Source organism: Emiliania huxleyi (genome assembly GCF_000372725.1).
Source record: "Emiliania huxleyi CCMP1516 unplaced genomic scaffold EMIHUscaffold_11516, whole genome shotgun sequence".
Taxonomy (NCBI): Eukaryota; Haptophyta; order Isochrysidales; family Noelaerhabdaceae; genus Emiliania; species Emiliania huxleyi.
The window spans coordinates 1-1,010 of NW_005201484.1; the positions used below are offsets into that span (position 1 = coordinate 1).

Sequence of the window (1,010 nt, forward strand, 5' to 3'; positions counted from 1 at the left end):
TTCGCCGACGGCGGCGACGGCGACGCCGTCCGGGGCGAGGACGGCGATGATGGCGACGGCGCCGGCGGCGGTGCTGGCGACGGCGGCGACGGCGGCGGCGATCGCGACGGCGTCGGCGGCGATGACGGCGGCGGCGGCGACGGCGGCGGCGGCGAGGGCGGCGGCGGTGACGGCGGCGGCGGCGCGGGTGGCGGCTGCGAGGGCGGCGGTGGCGAGGGCGGAGGGGGCGAGGGCGGCGATGAGGGCGAGGGTGGCGGCGGTGGTGCGGGTGAAGGCAGTGAGGGCGGCGGCGATGGCGAGGGCGGCGGCGGCGAGGATGGCGGCGGCGGCGAGGGCGGCGGCGGCGAGGGCGGCGGCGGTGACGGAGGCGGCGGCGCGGGGGGCGGCTGCGAGGGCGGTGCTGATGGAGGGAGCTGCGACGGCGGTGGCGGGAGCGGTGGTGCAGAAGGCGGAGGGGGCGAGGGTGGCGGCGGCGAGGAGGGCGGCGGCGAGGATGGTGGAGGCGGGGAGGGCGGCGGCGGCGAGGGCGGCGGCGGTGACGGAGGCGGCCGCGCGGGGGGCGGCTGCGAGGACGGAGGGGGCGAGGGCGGAGGGGGCGAGGGCGGCGATGAGGGCGAGGGTGGCGGCGGTGGTGCCGGTGAAGGCAATGAGGGTGGTGGCGGCGACGGCGGCGGCGGCGAGGGCGGTGGCGGCGAGGGCGGCGGCGGCGACGGAGGCGGCCGCGCGGGCGGCGGCTGCGAGGGCGGAGGGGGCGAGGGCGGCGATGAGGGCGAGGGTGGCGGCGGTGGTGCGGGTGAAGGCAGTGAGGGCGGCGGCGATGGCGAGGGCGGCGGCGGCGAGGATGGCGGCGGCGGCGAGGGCGGCGGCGGCGAGGGCGGCGGCGGTGACGGAGGCGGCGGCGCGGGGGGCGGCTGCGAGGGCGGTGCTGATGGAGGGAGCTGCGACGGCGGTGGCGGGAGCGGTGGTGCAGAAGGCGGAGGGGGCGAGGGTGGCGGCGGCGAGGAGGGCGG

At 83.2% G+C, this 1,010-nt stretch overlaps 1 protein-coding gene across 1 annotated transcript; it reads left to right on the plus strand.

Annotated features, from left to right (window-relative positions):
- Positions 1 to 883, plus strand: EMIHUDRAFT_125678 (hypothetical protein; the record flags this gene model as incomplete). Its single annotated transcript, XM_005791091.1, has 1 exon — positions 1 to 883. A coding segment is annotated over one exon (883 nt), but the record flags the coding sequence as incomplete, so codon positions are not given.
- Positions 884 to 1,010: the final 127 nt, after the last annotated feature.